Here is a 19,479-nt window from a genome sequence, read left to right on the forward strand (position 1 = left end):
ACCTTATTTTCAGGACATTCTGGACGAGATGAGGAAGGAGTTGTCGAAGCTGAAAGAGGAACTTATTGATGGTAACTGACTGCTTGAGCAACCTGATGCACATACAGAGGGTGCTTTATATTTCTCCTGTTTCACTGCATGTACAAGTGGGTAACCTGTACAAGTGTGAGGTGTGAATTGGAAACGTGTTTTCTGCATATCCCAACTCCCCATATGACGCCCTCGGAGAGTGGGGTCACGGCCAGGGCTTCTGCCGTGTAATAGGTGACACGGCGTGAAATAAGTTCCTCTAAGCACAGGAACATCTTGCGTTCAGTTGAGGCCTACTGTACCTTTGTCATCAGAGAATTATCATTGCACCATTCACGCCACTGCATATCACACCAAAGACAACACAAAATACCATATAACTGACATGTTGTTTGTCTGTCCACAGCCATCAGGGAGGAGCTGGGAAAGTCGAACACGGCGTAGAAGGATCTCACCTGCCTGTGCATTACATCCATTACCGGACACCTGCGACAGGTCAACTTCAGATAGGACAATATTATAAAGAACCGAAAAAGGAAAACAAAAAAAGTCTAAAAAGGTGGCGATGATAACAATAATAACCGTATTAATACAGAAGACAGCATTTTGTCGGCAGAACAGCGTCACACACAGCTGGGGACGAGGGAGAGCGGGAGGCGTGTAGCATGGAAGCACTGCTGGTATCCATCTTGTGAAGCCTGGCCGTTCCTGCCATTTTCCCACAGCCTCACCTGGAGGACAGGACACAGTCTTAAAAGAGCAGTGACTGTCATTATGCAAAGATTTCTCTCTTTGTCGATAACAAAAGAAAACAAGGAAAATCAACAAATAAAAAACTAACTATATTGAACTGTATACTGTATTAACCATTGAAGTGTGAGAAATCAAACAGACAGCATTTACACTAAGAATTGGAACAGTTAGCGTGCACATGTGATTTCATAGTGAAAAGGCACATTTAGTGGGTGAGTGTGAAGTTTGGAGGCAGGAGGGTAAGGGAAGTAGGACTCAGTTCCCCATAGGGCCATAGGAGGGAGCCTCTGGGTGTGAATGAAGGACTGACTGATGGACTTGGTATTGTCTACTGCTGCAGGACTCTGTAAAGCTAGTCTTCCTCAAATACTATTTTAACCTGAGTATGTACAAAAGAAGAAAAAACTATATCTACAAGTCTTTCAATCATGTCTGTTTTAATGTAAACTATGGCCATATCAAGTAGCTTAATCAACTCTTTACATGATGGTCTGTCTCTCGGTCTGTTTGGCTTAGTATCCGAATATCATTATCTTCTTTTTTTCTATAGAAACGATTGCTCTAACGAGCTACTGTTTTGCATTTCTGTGTGTTGCAGGCTGATGAGACAGTCACAAAGGGTATGCCTTTCTAAACGTCAATCATTGCAGCTCTTTACCAAACAACCTCTGTCAATTAGTGATGGTTAATAATGCTAAAATCACCAGGACCAGATCTGGAGATGGAGCTATTTGAAATCTCTGTACTGTTATTATGAGCTGAACTTTTTTTCCTCTCCCTCGCAATTTCTGGACGATTTTTGGTGCATGTAAGGTTTTGTACGGTGGGCGTCGTGAGGCTGCCACGAAATTGAATGATTGTCAATTGGTTTATAAGCAATAAGTGTAGCATCTGGGTTGAATTTCCCCCACATTATTCCTTTTAAATGTTTGTGTTCTTTTAACTCCATTCTGAACACCTGTTAAGGATGTGACTGTGTGACAGTATCTCCTCCATAGATTCTAACTGTGTGAAACAGATGGGTAGAGAAGAGATGGATGAACAGACCCTCCCTGTTTATAGCCATTTATGTACTTAATTTACTGAGGCATGCCATTATTTTTTCAATTCGTGGTATTTTGTTTTGGGATTCAAGGCTACTGTGTCTTTTTATTGATATTGCAGCTAAATTCCATATTCTAATTTGTTTTGCTACATTTGAAAGAAATAGTAAAGAAGAAGGACATGAGGGACACCCCAGAAATAAGTTTGTCTGCATGATGTATCCGTGGACATGCTTGTGCCATTAAGTGTTTCACTTGCGCTTAATGATTATTGTTATTTTTTTTAAATGCCTTTATTTCCTCCCCTATAATTTTAAGTCCTGATAATGGCCCACCTTGTTTGACTCATTTGGTCATAGGAATGGCAGCAACTTTTTATTGAAAATCTTTCCTTTTCAAAACAAAACATTTTGTGTACAGTGCCGAGTTCATGTTCCTAATAATCTCGATGTACAATCAACTGAGAGAAACCAAGTCAACCTGAGACTGGTGTGAAAGAAAGAACTGTCTTCAATGTAAAACTCTATTGCTTCTATTCTCTTGACTTTCTGGTAAGGGGATCGACTTTGATCAGGGTTATGTCATGGCAACAGCTGAGGTGTGGTGGTCAGCATTATTCACAACACTCCCCTTGTGTGTATTTTGCTCAAACACAACTTATTTTATTCTCTCTGGATCAAAGCATAGGAAGGTTTGCACACGAGTGTTTACAGCATCGATTGCACTTTATAAACCCATCAATTCATGATACTATGATGAACCTGCTTACAAGATGCAGCCATCGCCAATAGTGTGACTATCGCACCAAAGGTTTCAGCTACAATCTCCTCCTACACACGTCACGCTCTACTGAGTCGCCTTTTGTTTTATCATTGTCAAGAGAAGGATACATATCTATATATCGATTTCTTTGGATTGAGTAGTGAAATGTTCTGATCAAGGATCATTCGTATCTACGGATAATTCTGTTTGTAATCTTCATGGTTTGTGCCTTGTTCTGAATTTGCATTTAATATGTAAAAGATTTAAAGACCAGTAATAACACTAGGAACTGTCAAAATCTTTATTTTTTTTTGCATCTTGGTATAGTTATTTTAAAGGGAGAATAATATCTGTTTCAAAGTACAGACATGGTGTATTTTCCTCATGCCATTTGTATGTTGCAGAGCGGTTTAGGTTCTTGGCGCTTGGAAATCTGAAAATAAATATATCCTCTAAATTGAAATCAGTTAATATCAAATTGTTGATTTTTGTCCTCAAACTCAGATTTTGCCGTCTACTGAGGGAACTGAAGCTGGTGGACATAATAAAAAATATGCGGGAGAAATTAAACTAAATGTCTCTGAAATGAATTTATCAGTTTCCTTTATTTTTTATTTTATTCAAATTGTACCATACCATTCTCATGTTAATTACAATTTTCTTACATGCTAACATTGTTTTGTTTGAGCGAGTAAAATAAAAAATTGCAATACATGATCAAAAAGTACATTTCAATTGTGTGGTGTTAAATTAACATTGTTTCAATAACTAATTCCTACAATTTTTTCATCTGGATATTTCTCTCCTGTGGGACAGAATAGGATGCACAGGATCTCTGAGACTGATCTAAAGACTTGTGCTGCATCAGCAGTTTCTCTCAGAGTTCTTCACGGACTTTGAAAATAACCTGTTTAGATCTGCACCAACGAGAATGTGTGGGAGAGCATACCTGTTTTATATGCAGGGCATTCATCAAATATTAAAAAGCTTGATAACGATGATTCAGCAGAAATACTGAATTTGAGCTTCAGTGAGCACCTTGGACTCGTCTTGTCACATGGTTATTATAAGCCTTGTTTTACTCTTCGTTTCAGTGCTGAATACTTTGCAGATGTTGGTATAAAGAGGTCATTACTGTATAGGGATTGTCATAAGACTGAACCAGCGTTACAATTCAGTCCGACGTGTTAGTCACTCCCTTGCCACTTATTCCTTGAGTAGGTCTAGGGAATTTCCAGCAGGCCTTACATCACCACCTATTTCACACCCCATTAGCAGTGAATGTTTCTGCACCTCAGGTTTCGCAGTCTTCTACTGCCACAGGTCAGCTAACAGGAAGAGGCAGGACTAACTGAAGCCGAAGTAGAGAAATATCTCAAAAGACTTGCCTGTGCTATTTTTACCCCCCCCCCCACACACACACACACAGTTGCTGTCTGAGCCCGAGCCCATCACAATTGCTGAGCGCAACCAGTCATCTGCATCTGGTCTTGCGGCTTCTTTTCACAGGGGTGACAAGATCTCACAGTGGGAGTCTACTACTGTGTGCAGTTGTTTGCAACATAATGAACAGCATAAAGACACTTCCTGGAGGAGGGCTGAGATGTCTCATTTGAGGTTTAGGTGTAGCAGCCGGAGTAGAGCGAATGCTCTGCGAGGGCGGAAACTGCTGTAAGACAGGAAGTCCCTAAGCAGCTGCTTGGCTTCATGAACTCAGAGGGAGAGAGAGGGCTGAGAACGCTGTAATTGGGTAGTAGAGTTGATTTAATTTTTTTCTAAATCTTGTTTATTTCCATACATAGTCATGAACTGTGAATGATTTGACACCTCTGCTCAGTTGTTTTCACTCTCCATGCAATCATTACTTTTGATGCACAAGATAATGTTTCATGCAGTGGTGGGAAAAGTCCCCAATTGTCATACTTGAGTAAAAGTAAAGATACCTTAATAGAAAATGACTCAAGTAAAAGTGAAAGTCACCCAGTAAAATACTACATGAGTAAAAGTCTAAAAATATTTGGTTTTAAATATACTTAAGTATCAAAAGTAGAGGGCCTCCCGAGTGGCACAGCGGTGTAAGGCACTGCATTGCAGTGCTAGAGGCGTCACTAAAGACCTGGGCTGTGTCACAACCGGATGTGATCAGGTGTCCCATAGGGCGGCGCACAATTGGCCCAGCGTCGTCTGGGTTAGGGGAGGGTTTGGCTGGGGTGGCTTTTCTCAGCTCATCGCGTTCTAGCGACTCCTTGTCGCGGCCCGGGCGCTTGCAGGCTGACTTTGGTCATCAGTTGAACGGCGTTTCTTCCAACACATTGATGTGGTTAGTATTTGGGTTGAGCAGGCGGGTGTTAAGAAGCGCGGCTTGGCGGGTCATGTTTTGGAGGACGCATGACTAGACTTTAATAAGCTTTACGTATCAGCCTCATGGCCTTCATCAGAACTTTTGTGATTTTTTTTTTTAGGAATGTAGTGAAGTAAAAGTAGTCAAAAATATAAATAGTAAAGCAAAGTACAGATACCCAAAAAACTATTTAAGTAGTACTTTAAAGTATTTTTTACTTAAGTACTTTACAACACTGGTTTCATGATAATCATCCTTCATAATCAGCATGTTTCAACATTGTCTTGCAATGTCTGATTCCTTGAATGTGGTTTTGAAATCATTCTAAGCCTATAAAGCGACATCCTAAATTAAAATCACAGTTGTACAGTCAGTCAGGGCAATGTGTTGACATTGAAGATTAATCAGAGCTTCATATTGTGATGACAACACCAGCTGGTTTGTAATGTTGAAAGCAACTCCTGCAAAAATATGTGAATGTGAACTTGATCTCATATAGACTTTATTTGGTTGATAGAGGTGTATCGCACTGTTTCTTCTAATTTAGTTTCAGCTAGATGAAATAACAAGCACTATATACCCTGGGCTTTAATTAGATTAAACATCTGCTCTGGTCTAGAATGCATGAGTACAATAGAAAGTTGGGAAAATATGTGTTGGTGACCTTTATGATTTAATGTGTGGGAGATATAATAATTTCCTCCATTTTGTCCGGCGCTGGTAGACATCTGACACAATAAACAAAGAAAACCATAGGGACACGCCGGTTACTACCAATCAGCACTCTGTTAAAATCCTCTGACAACCAATCAGAAAATGTCATAATTTAAAAAGAACAGCGTTGTAGCCAATCAGCGGGCTTCGCGCCATCCTATACACTGGTGGGCTTCGCGGATGGAGGGAGGGAGAATGCATTCAAGCTGCAGTTTTTAAACGTACGTTAGCTTGCGATTCACTTTCGTTCCAGGTTTTAAAGAGATACCTATGTTATTTTCGTAATTGGAGTTGTGCTTGTTATTTAAGGGTAAGGGCGTTAATTAATAATTGATTGTGCATGAATGTGGTCACTTTTTAAATGTCTTTGCTGAGAACTTGGTCGCTTAACGTTATTCTTGACTGTGTTTTGGGCTGCGTGGCCGTGGGATCAGCTACGGTAACCACTGCGCTGCTGCTGAGCAATTTACTAACCTAACTGCTTATAATGAATAGGCTACCTAACTACCTATTTATTGTCTGCACATGTTAAGGCGTCGGTGCAATGTTTACAGTTGCAAAAATGTAAACATGCCCTGAAACGTTAGCTAGCTAACGTTATCTAACATACCCGACTTACCACTAAGTAGCCTGCTAGCTTACGTTACGTAGCTAGCCAACATTAGCGAGGATTTGAATGTATGACGTTTTCCCTCCACCCGCTGTCACTTGAAGCAATTACAATTCACGTTAAATGAGTAGAGACAGCTAGCTAGCAAACATTAACACGAATCTAGCGAACGTTAGCTAGCTAGCCGTCTTGCGAACGGTTATTTTTTGTAAATTGCCTCATATTTTGGAATACCGTTAGTTGCAGTACCGGTAGTTAGCTAGCTACAACCTGTAGCTACGGTTTTGACTGCTCTTCCAACTCAATCCAACCGTGTTGCTAGGTAACGCTTGTTTTTGGTTACTCAAAGCACGTTCTGGTTTGCTGGTTAATGTTATATAGCTAAATATATATCCAACTGTCTGCATGTTTTAATTAAATTTCCACACTTTGGTATCGAAACGTTACAATTTAGGCTAAATCTCCGGAATATGTTCACAACTGACTTGCGGGCGCTTTCACAAATCCCCTTACGATCCGTATCCTGTAGTGTTTGGTACCCTGATGTCCCGCTATAAATAAAGCGTGTGTGAAACGCAAACAAATCCTGGACCTGCGCGGGTCCAAGATCCAGGCCCACCGCCTACGAGGTTATTGTGACACGGCAGCGCGAGTCGCGTGGAACTTTTTTTGCCCGTTGTACACAAGCTAGCTCGCTAACGTCATGTAGAAGGTGCGTTTTGCTAATCGCACCCTAAACGGTTGTTTTCAGGTCTTGTGAAAGCAAAACGTATTCTGTCGAATTCTCCCAAACGCTTCAGGAAACCGAACCAGGGTACCGAATTTCATATGTGAAAACGCCCTTAGTCGCAAAACTGTTAGCTAACATTAAGATGGATGGCAAAAAAAACCTCATTGGACGGTTGAACCACACATAGACAAGTCTTTGGTTAAACTTCTCTAATGAACACCTGGCGGTGGTTTGGTGAACCTTCTAGAAAACCAATTACAAACTCCCATTACATTATTGTAAACGATTAGCTAGGACTGTTTAAATTCTTCATCATAAAGTGATTGAATCGACTTTCATTTGAAATGTATTTAAAGGGCTGTGTCTAAGGTATGGCACAAAACAAAAGACGAGGGGCTGACTTTCGAAGCTTCCCCCACATCATACCTTGCATCTTTCCTGGCGTAGGGGACCCTGTCCGCATCGTTTAGCTAGCTATACCTTTAACCATATGGAGGAATTCAACAGGGACAGCGTGGTGTGTCGGGTTTTGCATTCATTCATGGAGATGTTATGGAATGTGCTTTACGATTACTGACAACAATGACAGATGGATTAGTTGTGTGGGCCATTATGAGAAGGATAAGTTAAATTGTATATATTTCAGCAGCTGTGATATAACGTACCATTTTGACTTTTATTTGATGAAAAATGACACATGCCAGTGAATAGGTGCTTGTGGTCATTGCAAGGACTGAGTTGTCCAAGTATGTCAGGCACTTCACGTCTACAGTTCCCCCCTTCTATTTAAGATTTATATTCACGAGGACTATGTTTTCATAGTGTGTATGTGTTTTAAATAGTCCGTGGCAAGAACAGTTGTACAACCAGAGTAGGCTTTCACTTGTTGATTTGACATGGGAGCACAACCTGTTAAACTTCTAAAATGCCGTTTCAGATGTTACCTGAACATTACTGGTATTCTGTGTACTAAGGCTATTGAGAGAGTGATAAGAGGCTGGAGTGGCAATGACTAGTTTTAAAACTACAGAGTTAACCCTAGTGGGGACGGGAACGTCAGCAATTCTGTGAGCTCCGCATCCCCTTCCATACCGCTGACCTCACTGCTCCATTGTGTCAAGTCTTGTGCTCATCTGTCCCCCATTTGCTTGTTCTTAATGCACACTGTAAATGTCTCATCTAGCCTAATCTGCCTAAATCTAGTGTGATTGGGGAAATGTTTCGGAAGAAAAGTTGTCCCCGTCGTAGACCGTTTTGATATGCACACCCAATTCATCTGAAAAAGTGGATCATTGTAATTAGGGATGTTAACGGTTAGCTGCCGAAAATACATTTGACCACGGTTGCTTATCAGTCTATAGGGTAATTTGCATAATTTGGTGGAATTAAATTGGCTCCTGTATTTTCCTTAGTTGTCATGTATCTTATTTATCACACGAGCACAGCATACAGAGCCTCGTTTGAGGAGTGGAAGAGCCTATCACCTGTCAGACAGCATGAGAGCAGCTCCTCAGAAAGCTGCTACTGGAGTGAAACTTACTTTTATAAGCCCAGTCATGAAAACGGAAGTTTGAGTGAGACAACAGTTTCAAAACCCTCTTGTATTTCAAAGGGAGAGAGAAACACCCCCTGTTTTGAACCCATGCTGGCAGCGCTACATTATACATGTGCGGCAGTGGCTTAGACCACCCCATGATACTCCCCTGGTTTTTAACATGTGTGCTCTATCTCTCTCCGTCAGGTAAATGAGGATGCCGGGTATTAGGTTTCAGAGTGGGGACATGGTGATGGGCCGCTGGCCTGGTAGCAGCCTATTCTACGAAGTCAAGGTGCTGAGCTACGATGCCAAGATTCAGCTCTACACGGTCATCTACAAGGATGGCACTGAGCTGGAGCTCAGAGAGGCTGACATGAAGGTAGGAGCACTATCTCCATGGCAACCAGGTCACTGACGACATGACCCAGATGGCTGGAATTTCTCTATCTTGACAAGGTTCAGGAATTTTGATCTTATTTTATGCTAGTGCATACTCAAATATTATCTTCTTATGGTATGTTGATTGCGCCAATGGTGCTGGCCTTTTAAAATTCAGCTATGTAATAACACGTTTGTAACCTTGCTAAATGCGTCAACTTATGTTCCAGAATCCAACTGGCTTTAAACCAAGCCGTCGTTCTCGCTCCCGCTCTCCGTCGCGGCGGCGCAGTCGTTCCCGTTCTCCAGCCAGGACCACCCGGCGCTCCTCGTCACGCACCACCAGTGGCACCTTCGCCACAGAGACGCCCGCTGCACGCAAGGAGCCCAAAATGAAAGAAGTGCTGGAGATCAGACTCAGCCCTGTGGTGAGGAACACATGTCACACACGCTGCTGGGATTTAGAATGGCTTTTTGTTTTTGAGTGTTGCTCTGCTGCATGTGTGTGTTGTATTCAGAATGCACAGTAAAATGCATGACCTCAGAGATGGCATTATTTGATAGTAGATCAAGGGTTGGCTAATAACAGTGTAATAAACCAAAGATTTTTACAAACTTTGTGTGTGACCAGTGTGTCCATCTTTACATAGTGACACTGCGCCTCTTTTTCTGTATTGTTTGTCATCACGTTCCTTTTTCCTCATGTTGACGTTTTGCTTCCCTCACTCCATTTACCACAGGCTAGGCCAGTTGAGAACAATGGCCACAATAAGCATGAAAACAAAGAGAATGATACTGCTGACAAAGTCAATGAGGTGAGACTTTAGATACTGTATGTCCTTTATCTATTTTTTTTACGTTTGTGTCTATCCATAATGATGTCAATGCTCCTAGAACAAAAGGAATATGTTTGTTGGGCTGTAAGCAAGTTTGGCATTAGACTTGTAACTAGGGACACACGATATATGGGTCGATATATCGGTCAACATATCGGTATCAGCCGATGTCTAGTTTAACACCGATGTGCAAAACCGATGTCAAAGCTGACGTGCATACCTATATAATCTAGGTACATGGCGTAATGATGCCGTGTAAAATGTTGCGCTATACGTGCAACACAGCATTCATAAACTAGCCCACCATGTCTGCTGTGTGGATCGAGCAGTCAACAAGTCAAGCAGTCATTTGAAAGAGTAACAAAATTTCAGCGAGACAACTCAAAGGCGAAACCCATTAAAGCCAAGATAATGGAATTTATTGCCCTTGACAGTCAACCGTTCTCTGTCGTGGGTGGTGTTGGCTTTCGCCGACTGGTTGAGTACTGGTTAACACTACCAAGTGCGCTATTTTTCCAACGTTGCCCTACCGGAGTTACACAGTAATGGCGTCACTGCTATTAGCTTCATGACATACATACTGTGGCGTGCCGTTTGGGTCTTTGCGTGTCAAAAAAAATACAGTAGCACTCAAAGCGGTACAAAAAAAGTCTGCAAACACCGGTCACGAACGATGTCTTTACAATTCCGCGTTGGTAATAAAGCATAATTAGTTTGACCTCAACTTCTGGGGTAGCTAGCTTTAGCTTGGTACCTAGCTAGCACCAATACAACCAGCCTGAAAACAATGACCAGTAAACTGCTGTCATTTTCATTATTCTTAGCAATGATTTAGGAATCCTTGTAAGTATTGTTGTTAGCCTATTGAAATTGAACTTCAGTTCATGAAAATAAATAGCTAGCCAGCTACTTAACCCTGTTGCCCAAAGCTAACGTTATAAGCAGCCAGCTAGCTTCATCTGGCTAGCGATGCTTGACCTGACTGGGTTGTTGTGAAGCTAGCCACAATAAGGATGAGACAATAGTGGAATTTGCGGTTTGCCTTCAAAATAAAAGTTTGTCATTGACAGTGATGCAAATAGTAGAATTATGCTATACTTTTATTTTGAAGGCTAACCGCAAAGTCCACTATTGTGGCTAATCCTTATTGTAGCTAGCGTCACATAGATGGGTCCGACCATTCATTTTTACATTTCAGTCATTTAGCAGACGCTCTTAATCAGAGCGACTTACTGTAGTGAATGCATACATTTCATAAATTTTTTCCCCCTGTACTGGTCCCCCGTGGGAATCGAACCCACAACCCTGGCGTTGCAAACACCATGCTCTACCAACTGAGCCACAAATAAGAACTGTCTTATAAATTAGCATTATTTTAGATGACAGCTAGCTAACTATATAGCTAGTTAACTATAGCTACTGAAACAGATTGTTCTTCCCCAAAAACAAAGCAAAACGACATTGTTTGCATCCATGAGCTAGCTAGCTTTTACATTTTTTTACCAGCACTGTAGATGCATCCTAGCATACGTATCGATGAATCGTTGTGACATATGAGTGAGTGTGTAATAACTACGTAAAAAAATGTATGAATGTGTTCAATTATTATGTGACGTGCAGTCATATTCAGGTCCTGATTGGTCAACAAGCTTATTTGGCACGTCAAATAGTGTTAAATAATATATTCTTTGACACGCAAAGACCCAAATGGCGTTCCATAGAAATCCTGGTTGAGAATGGAACAAATTAACAATGGAACAGCACAGCAAGTAAGTGAAAGAAATGGGTTTTGATTATGTTTTACTGGTATATGTAAATGCCAAAAAAATAACTTTTTGGTGTGTGTGTAACCTTTATTTAACTAGGCAAGTCAGTTAAGAACAAATTCTTATTTATAATAACTGCCTACCCCGGACGACGCTGGGCTAATTGTGCGCCGCCCTATGGGACTCCCAATCACGGCCGGATGTGATACAGCCTGGATTTGAACCCGGGACTGTAGTGACGCCTCTTGCACTGAGATGCAGTGCCTTAGACCGCTGCGTCCGTGTGTGTGTGTATGTTAACTATTTAGCTGTACTGGAATGCTTAAAAGGCAGCTAAAATGTTTAATATTGGTATCGGTTTTCTTTGGCAAGGAAATATCGGTGTATCACTACTTGTAACGGAACTGTCCCTAGCTTTATTGCTTGTTTGTGAATGGGCTTTTATGTGTAGGGATGTCATGATTCATGTTGTACCTCCTGTGTGTTGGGAGGACTCTGCATGGGAGACTCAGACTGTACCAAGCCCCAGCTGACTGAGCCACACGCACCACTTAGGGTCCTGCTAATGTTCCATCAGTCAGTCACATGCTGTTTGAACATGTGCTACCTCTTTTCTCTGCTCTACTCAGAGGCTCTGAGAACTTCTCATTGCAGCTTATGAAGACTTTGCTCATAGTTTATGTTAAACAAATACTTAGAATGCCCATATAACGCTGTCAACATTGTAGTAAAACCAAATAATGGTTTATGGTGCTATTTCCTGCTATAACAAGTGTTCACTTTTCCTTTTTAAGAGATGCAAATCTACAGATAATTTGTGTGGCAAATAGAATGGATGTGCATTATGTTCCCTATGAGCTTAAGTCACTGTGGGTTAGCCATGTCTGTGTAAATGAGTACCACCACTCAGCCTGACCGTGTGTGTCTAACCATGCCTACTTCCAGAAACCTGCAGAGGAGGAGCAAGAGAAGAAGGTATTAGAGAGCCGCTACAACCTCAGACGCAGAAAGGATGACGGTGACGCCAAGCCAGCCGAGCAGACAGAGGACAAGGAAGCTGAGCAGAAGCCTGCAGCAGCCACAGCCCCCATCACCACTGAGCTGGAGTTTGGAGGGAGGCTAGGTGAGAGGAGGAACAGAGAAATGTGGCTGCTGAGCCTCTCCCAGCTTGTCATGTGCTGGATAGAGAGTGTGGGGTGGGGGAGAATGGTGCTGGTCTGCAAACTGTTATGCCAATCAAATTGCACTAGGATGCTAGTCTGCACATTGTTTGACAAGAATGCATTTCGGGAGGGACAGTAACTGGTTAAAAAAGAAGACCGACTTCCTTTGGCTCCAGTCACTCAGTGTCTTTCCCCCCTGTGTTTGCAGGAGTGTCCTGCATGATGCTGTTCCTGCCTGTGGCCGTGTTGGGACTGATGGTGGTTTGCAGTCAGGAGGATGCTAGCCTGATGAGCTCCCCCTCTCTGCCTGCCCTGGACTCCCTGCTGGATCCACATGTGTTTGGCATGGTGGTCCTCTGGTTCCTCTTCCAGGCCCTGCTCTACGTGCTGCCTGTCGGAAAGGTAACGTGATCACCAATACCCTCACTGCTCTTCTGGCACACATGTAGGATCAGCTCACTCTGTTCTAGTCATTGTGGAGAAAACACAGAACTGAACCATAGATGATTGTCTAGTGGGCCAGCCACATTCTCAGAATTCTACTCCCACCATTGTTGAGGACTGTACACACACTGGCAAACACACACACCAACCCCCTCCTAGATTACAGGCCATACACATGATACCCATCCATGACCTGGACAGAGCACATGACTGGCGCTCATGCCTCGTTTCTGCTCATTAGCCAGGGCAGAAATGAGAGGAATCAGCAGTAGTAGGCTACGGTCCACGCTGGAACACTACAGGGAAGAATGGGAGGTTTTGTTCAGTTTCCTCTCCTGCTCATCTGCCTTCTGAATACAGTTGAAGCACACGCGCCTTTTTGAGAATGTAGGAAACTTTAGGAAACTTTCATCATATGGCTCCCATGAAATCATGTTCTCAAGGTCTGGGGAGTGTTTACATTAGTGAAAGGGGATAATGTAAGCTTTTAACATGTACAAAAAGTCCCCTATCCTACCTACATTATCCCTCTCATAATGTATTTCCTGTAAGGTTGAATGATGGTCCAACCTGTGTTTCTGTCCCCAGGTTGTAGAAGGAATCCCCCTGAAGAATGGAGAGTGGCTGAAGTACAGAATGAACAGTGAGGCATTCTTCTGTGTTTCATGTCTTCTGGTTTGTCATTTTTGAAGGAATTAACTGGTCAGTTACCCCCAGCACGTTGAGCTCTGTAGTAAAGCACTATGCCAATGTATTTCATTAACATACAAGTCATGTAAGGAAAGACCCTTTGGTTGAAGAACTTCCTGTGTGTTAATCCTGTATGTCTCCTCCACCACCACCAGCCCTCCATGCCTTTGTGCTGACGGTGGCTGCCCTGGGGGCTGCAGTGCATCAGGGGGTGGACCTCAGCTACATCCACAGCCACTTCCTCCAGCTGGCTGTGTCTTCCCTGCTCTTCTCTGTCCTGCTCAGTGTCTATCTGTACGTCCGCTCTCGCTGGGCACCCCAGGACCAGCTCGCCCCCGGAGGAAACTCTGGTGAGTGGGTGTGTTTGTGTAGTTATCGCTGGTAGAGAAACGCTTCTACAATCTAGGCCTGATTGATTCCATGATATCGGTATATTATGGCATGGGCCAGCATGAAGTTAAGGGCAAAGATTGCTGTACTGCCTATTGGCATGATGCCTCACAAATGGATAACGCAATATGATTCATCTGTTCTTCTCACCTCAGGGAGTGTGATTTATGACTTCTGCATGGGAAGTGAACTCAACCCCCGGATCAAGGGCTTTGATCTCAAATACTTCTGTGAGCTGCGCCCAGGATTGATGGGTTGGGTAAGTTTAGTGTACTGAAACATGTTCCCATTTAAAGTACTTTTCAGCTGTATATTAGCCATTTAGTGTAGATGAAGCTGTTTTCTTTCCTCACACAACTGCAAAATAAAAAAATCAGTGTTCAGTTTCCCATTATGTGTGTTCATTAATGTGTTAAATGTGAACTACATAGAATAAATCCTAAAATGATACTACAGTACATTTGAGTTAGTTTGTCTGTTTGAGGTACACTATATATACAAAAGTATGTGGACACCCCTTAAATTAGTGGATTCGGCTATTTCAGCCACTCCCTTTGCTGACAGGTACAGTACCAGTTAAAAGTTTGGACACACCTACTCATTCAAGGGTTTATCTTTATTTTTTACTATTTACTACATTGTATTATAATAATAGTGAAATAATCAAAACTATGAAATAACACTTATGAAACCATGTAGTAATCAAAAAAGTGTTAAACAAATCAAAATATATTATATTTGAGATTCTTCAAAGTAGCCACCTTGATGATAGCTTTGCACACTTGGCATTCTCTCAACCAGCTTCATGAGGTAGTCACCTGGAATGTAAAAACAAAGAAAAACCCTTGAATGAGTTGGTGTGTCCAAACTTTTGACTGGTACTGTTTATAAAATCGAGCACACAGCCATGCAATCTACATGACAGACAAACATTGGCAGTAGAATGGCCTTACTGAAGAGCTCAGTAACTTAACATGGCAGCGTCATAGGATGCCACCTTTCCAACAAGTCAGTTCGTCAAATGTCTGCCCTGCTAAAGCTGCCCCGGTCAACTGTAAGTGCTGTTATTGTTAAGTGGAAATGTCTAGGAGCAACAACGGCATAGTGCCAACTGTAAAGTTTGGTGTAGGAGGAATAATGATCTGGGGATGTGTTTTATGGTTTGGGCTTGGCCCGTTAGATCCAGTGAAGGGAAATCTTAACGCTACAACATACAATGACATTCTAGACGATTCTGTGCTTCCAACTTTGTGGCAACAGTTTGGGGAAGGCCCTTTCTTGTTTCAGCATCTCAATGACCCGTGCACAAAGCGAGGTCCATACAGAAATGGTTTGTTGAGATTGGTGTGGAAGAACTTGACTGGTCTGCACAGAGCCCTGACCTCAACCCCATGTAACACCTTTGGGATGAATTGGAACGCCGACTGCGAGCCAGGCCTAATCGCCCAACACCAGTGCCTGACCTCACTAATGCTCTTGTGGCTGAATGGAAGCAAGTCCCCTCAGCAATGTTCCATCTAGTGGACAGCCTTCCCAGAAGAGCTGTTACAGCAGCAAAGGGGACCAACTTATTAATGCCGATGATTTTGGAATGCGATGTTCGACGAGCAGGTGTCCACATACCTTTGGTAATATAGTGTATGGATTGTTTTGTCTGATCAATGACTGTGTTTAATCAGACTTGTGATGTCTGTGTTCTGTCCAGCTGGTGATAAACGCTGCCATGGCTCTGGCTGAGATGAAACTCCATAACCTGGACTACCCTTCACCAGCCATGATCCTGGTCAACTGCTTCCACCTGTTCTATGTGCTTGATGCCTACTGGCATGAGGTACAGATAAACCTGTGTTTGCTGCCTAATGTTTCTTTTGGTCTCACGATGTAATCCAATGGTTGACTGTTATTCTTCAGGAGGCTGTCCTCGGCCTTATGGATACAACCCATGCTGGATTTGGCTTCATGCTGGTGTTTGGAGACTTGATGTGGGTTCCCTTCACCTTCAGTCTCCAGACCTACTACCTGGTTCACCACCCCAACCACCTCTCTCTGCCCTGGATCGTAGGCATTGTTACTCTCAATGGTTAGTCAGTACCGGGACTTTTTTAGTATTGGCATATGGCATACGTTCATATAAATCCTACATTTAATCTGTGATATACTTTTTGTTGTATGAATAACAGTATGACATTGTCTTCACGTGTTACAGTCATTGGATTTAGCGTCTTCCGTAAAGCAAACTCGCAGAAAAACGCCTTCAGAAGAAATCCTTCAGACCCTACATTATCCCGTAAGTCCTCAATCCCAGTTCGTCTTATTCCCGTATAAACATTAGCAGGCCACCTGCCTTGATGAAGGGATGGACTTATTGTCTGTCATGTTGTTGAAGGACTCGCGGTAACGCTGTGTTTTCCAGATCTGAAGACCATCCCTACTGCCACGGGGAAGAGTCTCCTGGTGTCTGGTCTGTGGGGGCTTGTCCGTCACCCCAACTACCTGGGGGACCTCATCATGGCTCTGGCATGGTCACTACCCTGTGGTGAGTGATGGCTACTTAGTCATAGCTGGTTAGTTACCAGGTGCTGGTTAATTTGTTTGAAATATTTTTCTGAGCTGTGCTGACAATGCACCAGAAACAGCCCAGTAAATCTACACGTCGTGATATATGTGTGTAGTGATATGAGGAGACGCTGAAGTGTGTGTTGTCTGTGGTCGTCCTGTAGGGTTCACCCACATCCTGCCGTACTTCTATGTGATCTACCTAACCACCCTGCTGGTCCACCGGGAGGCCCGGGATGAGGCCCAGTGCAGGAGGAAGTACGGCTCGGCGTGGGACGACTACTGCCGAGAGGTCCGTTACCGCATCATCCCCAGAGTCTACTGAAACCTTCGCCACACCGCCCTCCAACCAACTCCACGGCCTCCAACTCCGCAAGCTCACAACTCAGCGCATGGCTACATGAGTTTGTAGAAACAACAAGTTGTTTGGAAATTTGAATTTAAAGACATTGGGAAACTTGAATTTCGAAAAGGGGGAAGCTTGATTCTTGGAAGTTCCGCAGGAGCAGCTTTCTTTGAAGTTTGATGGTTTTATGAAGGTACACACTAATTAGCTGACTGAATTTGATTAATGCCTTTTAAGAGAAAAAGGTTTCAAAATTGAAGAAAAAAGAAGCCTCAGTCTGTGGAAGGGATGTATATATTTTTGTACAGACTTTTTTTATTTTTTTCCCAAGATACCTGTTAACATAACATTGCATATTTGATCAGTTTAAGTTTTCACTCCCATATCCATTTACAATATTTGCTTGGCTTTAATTTTGAAGTATTTTGTAATGATACCTTTGGTATACATTGCTTTTTGTGTATATTGTCAATGATGGGATTTAAATGCTCTTTTATCTGTACAGTTAAAATGGGATTAACGATCTTCCTCAGGACCACAACATTCACAAAATAGCATTTAGGCATATTTTTTTGTATATTTTTATATAGAGATGTAGCCTAGTGTTAACCGAGTAAAAAAAATAAATACATGTATTTGGTTGTTTTTAAATGCACTATGAAAGATTGTATTTTACTCCGGTTCACTGTCAAATTCCTCCCCAGTCGTCTGGACAGTAGTATTGCTTAGTTACGCTCCTGTTATAGTCACAGTCCCCTTTCCAGAGGGAAGACAACCTGTCTGTTGATCAAATCCACAGTATCTTATTTAAAACCATTACCATCTGCAAGGGCACTTAGACAGTATCCATGTTAAGCACCTTAAGTTAAAGAACTTACTTTTCAAAAAAGGCATCACAACCACTTTTTTTTTTTTTTTCATTTAGTGTTCAATTTAGAGTTAGTATGACTGTTTTCACCAAGTTTATACTGTGACATTCTGTACGTGCAATGCTGTGTCGTGTGGTAACCACCTGGCAACGGTGTTTTATCCTGTGCAAGTATTTTCTGACCCAGCTGTAGATGAGCAGTATAGCAGCAATACAATAACTAGAATAGGTGGCATTTTGTGACTGAATGCAATATTCAATTTTTTTGTTGTGTTTTTAACTACAAAATATACAAGTGATGCTAGATCTTATGTTTTTACAAGTAGATATTTAAAGTTGCATTTGATGTCAACTGTTAAGTTAATTGCCTGAATTACCACTAGCCATTTTTGTTTACAGCTAGATCTGCCGTTCTCTAAACAATATTACCATGTCATCTTAGAACGTTACTTGTGATTTGTCTATTTGTCATTGACCCATTCTGTACTCAACCTTTTTTGACTGATGGGACTGGCAACAATTTCCTGTTTGGGTCAGCTGGCTGTTTGTTGAAGCTAAAACAAGTTGGATGTAACTAGGACAGTGGAAGAAGACCCAATGTTCATGATTTGTTCAATGTCTGTCTCCAATGGAAAACGTGACAATGGCTGGAAAGCTCGCATTGTACAAACATTTTGGCAAAAAATAAAGGTTTACACTTACCGTATCATTCATGTTATTCAGACATGTCTAATGATTCAACACATAATGCACTAAGAATAGACTCCTAGAAAAAGAAGACAAGTGAAACAATGGAAGGTCAAGCAAGCAATTCAACACTTCTGCGATGCAGGCAGAGGTCAATCGGAGAGGATGGGGCTGACTGCTGCTGCAGATCTGAACAGGACCAGAGATCATCCCCAGTCCCCTGCTGCAGACACTGGGAATCAATTTGAGACGCTCTAATTCATGTGACCCTTCACACTGACTGCAGTGTGAAGAGTAGATCCCCAAAATAATAATGTAGTGTCCGTTTTGCTCTCAGCACGTCACCAGAGAAATGGAAACGTAATCTCTGCAGGTGTTTGCCTGGTCTAACGTCTCTTTTTACTCTTGCCAACTCCGTTGCTCATTGTCAAGCCAAACAGCACAAGGAGTTTGCATGATAGTAATCAGGATGGCACTCGGGCTAGGTTGTTTGGTTATACTGTACCTTATTTCTATTCTAGCTAGCAGATAAAGTATTGCTGCAGTACTTCTACATAATACAATCTCCAACTGCTTTCAGTTTTTCCAATTTCCAAGTTTGAATATTGTCTGACAATACTCTAGTTACAGGTTTTGGAGCAGCATATTGAATCAGAGAGATGAAAAGGTTTTCATTGAGACTATTATAATCCTGCCTGTGAGCATAGTCCTCCTCACCTTGCTCCCCAGCAGGGCTGAATCATCCCTGGGGTGGAGGGTACAAGCCAGCTAAGGAAGTAGGCAGCATTTGAGCTCTTGCAGTAAAGCAACGGAATAGGAAGCAGTGGTGGTCTCA

The 19,479-nt window shown here is 42.3% G+C and overlaps 2 protein-coding genes across 4 annotated transcripts in view; both read left to right on the forward strand.

Moving 5' to 3' along the window:
• Positions 1-3,317, forward strand: part of LOC106607863 (ENAH actin regulator) — a 79,514-nt gene extending 76,197 nt beyond the window's left edge. The window contains 2 exon segments of the mRNA XM_045720888.1: positions 14-71; positions 437-3,317. Coding sequence (XP_045576844.1) covers positions 14-71; positions 437-474 — 96 coding nt within the window. The 3' untranslated portion in view covers positions 475-3,317.
• A 1,002-nt stretch (positions 3,318-4,319) lies between these two features.
• Positions 4,320-18,663, forward strand: LOC106607865 (delta(14)-sterol reductase LBR). Of its 3 annotated transcripts, none has more exons than XM_045720889.1 (14): positions 4,320-4,338; positions 8,725-8,899; positions 9,129-9,326; positions 9,639-9,713; positions 12,446-12,623; positions 12,872-13,065; positions 13,696-13,750; positions 13,953-14,147; positions 14,343-14,446; positions 15,893-16,018; positions 16,099-16,267; positions 16,394-16,474; positions 16,601-16,723; positions 16,908-18,663. In XM_045720889.1, exons 2-14 carry the CDS (start codon positions 8,729-8,731, stop codon positions 17,066-17,068), a joined length of 1,830 nt encoding a protein of 609 aa, XP_045576845.1. In that variant the 5' UTR covers positions 4,320-4,338; positions 8,725-8,728; the 3' UTR covers positions 17,069-18,663. The 3 variants fall into 3 exon arrangements, with proteins under 3 accessions (XP_045576845.1, XP_014060786.2, XP_014060787.2); XM_014205311.2 differs by lacking the exon at positions 4,320-4,338 and adding an exon at positions 5,797-5,953; XM_014205312.2 differs by lacking the exon at positions 4,320-4,338 and adding an exon at positions 5,821-5,864.
• The last annotated feature ends 816 nt before the right edge of the window (positions 18,664-19,479 follow it).

This window comes from Salmo salar, chromosome ssa06 (assembly GCF_905237065.1).
Source record: "Salmo salar chromosome ssa06, Ssal_v3.1, whole genome shotgun sequence".
Taxonomy (NCBI): Eukaryota; Metazoa; Chordata; class Actinopteri; order Salmoniformes; family Salmonidae; genus Salmo; species Salmo salar.